At 62.4% G+C, this 1,085-nt stretch overlaps 1 protein-coding gene across 1 annotated transcript in view; it reads right to left on the bottom strand.

The window, feature by feature from the left end:
- The window catches only part of HPD (4-hydroxyphenylpyruvate dioxygenase), a gene marked incomplete at its 5' end in the record, with an annotated part of 2,271 nt that extends 1,247 nt beyond the window's left edge, over positions 1-1,024 (bottom strand). Inside the window, 5 exons of the mRNA XM_010082940.1 lie at positions 26-97; positions 171-333; positions 483-560; positions 722-825; positions 935-1,024. Coding sequence (XP_010081242.1) covers positions 26-97; positions 171-333; positions 483-560; positions 722-825; positions 935-1,024 — 507 coding nt within the window. The remainder of the gene's footprint in view (positions 1-25; positions 98-170; positions 334-482; positions 561-721; positions 826-934) is intronic.
- Positions 1,025-1,085: the final 61 nt, after the last annotated feature.

The raw sequence follows: 1,085 nt of genomic DNA, 5'->3' as shown, positions 1-1,085 counted from the left end.
CAGGAAGAGCCAGGGTTACACTCACCGCCGAGATGATGTCAGAGGTGTTCAGCGCGATGTGCTGGACTCCAGCCCCTCCGTAGTAGTCGATATATTCCTACAGGGCAAAAATGTCACCACGTCAGTGAGGTGGTGACAGCCTGATGGATCCACCACTGGCATCCGCGCACCTGAATCTGGGATTTCTTCTTGCCAAACGCTGGCTCGTTGATGGGCATCTTGATGGTCTCCTCGTAGTTGGTGACCACGATGGAGCGCAGGGCGCTGAACTCGGTGTGCAGCTGCTTGTCGTCCACCGACCAGAAGCGGTGGAACAGGAGGTTCTTCTGGTACCTGCCCAGACCACAACGGGCACGTCAATCGCTTCGTCCATTGATAACGATTTTTTTAATTACCCTCAGCCACCACTGTTGGAAGTGGTGGGACCAGCAGAGCGGTGCTGCTGCTCCATCCCACCTCCCACCAGGCCTCCCCACTCCTACCAGTCTGCCACTGGGACCATCTGGAGGTCGGGCTGGTTCCCCACGACGTGGTCGATGAAGTTGAGTTTGGCGCTGGGTCTGTGCGGGGAAGCCGGGGGCGGCTCTCAGCTGCGTTCAGGGACACCCCACGGTGTGGGGGGCTCTGGGGTGAGGCAGCAGGGACACGTCCAGCTCCTCGTGGGGACATCCCCCCAGCTTGCAGTGGCACAGGGCCGGGCAGGACCCTCGGGGGTACTCACAGCTTCGGCAGCAGGGGGTCCTTGAAGAGGGGCGGGTGGAACCCGGGCAGGAAGAGGCCCCTGTAGTTGTGCTTCTCTACCAAGGTGTGGGTGGTGTCACCGTACTGCGAGGGGGGAAGCGGTTACATGGTGGCCCCATGTTTTCAGGGATCTCCTGCTCCTGTGGACCCCGCTCCGGCGCGGGGGCTCAGCCTCCAGCTGCCCTGCGCTTACCGTCTGGATCACCGCGAACTTCACCTTCCCGAACTTGTCCTCCTCCACCCAGGGCTCCCTCACCACCACGGCTCCGCGCTCCTTGGCTTTCTGGGCAGAAGGACAGACACCCCGTCCTGCCGCAGCTCCCCTGGGCTGGGGGGGGGGCATC

This window comes from Pterocles gutturalis, unplaced genomic scaffold, assembly GCF_000699245.1.
Source record: "Pterocles gutturalis isolate BGI_N339 unplaced genomic scaffold, ASM69924v1 scaffold11240, whole genome shotgun sequence".
NCBI lineage: Eukaryota > Metazoa > Chordata > Aves > Pterocliformes > Pteroclidae > Pterocles > Pterocles gutturalis.
This window is presented reverse-complemented; position numbering and strand designations above follow the sequence as displayed.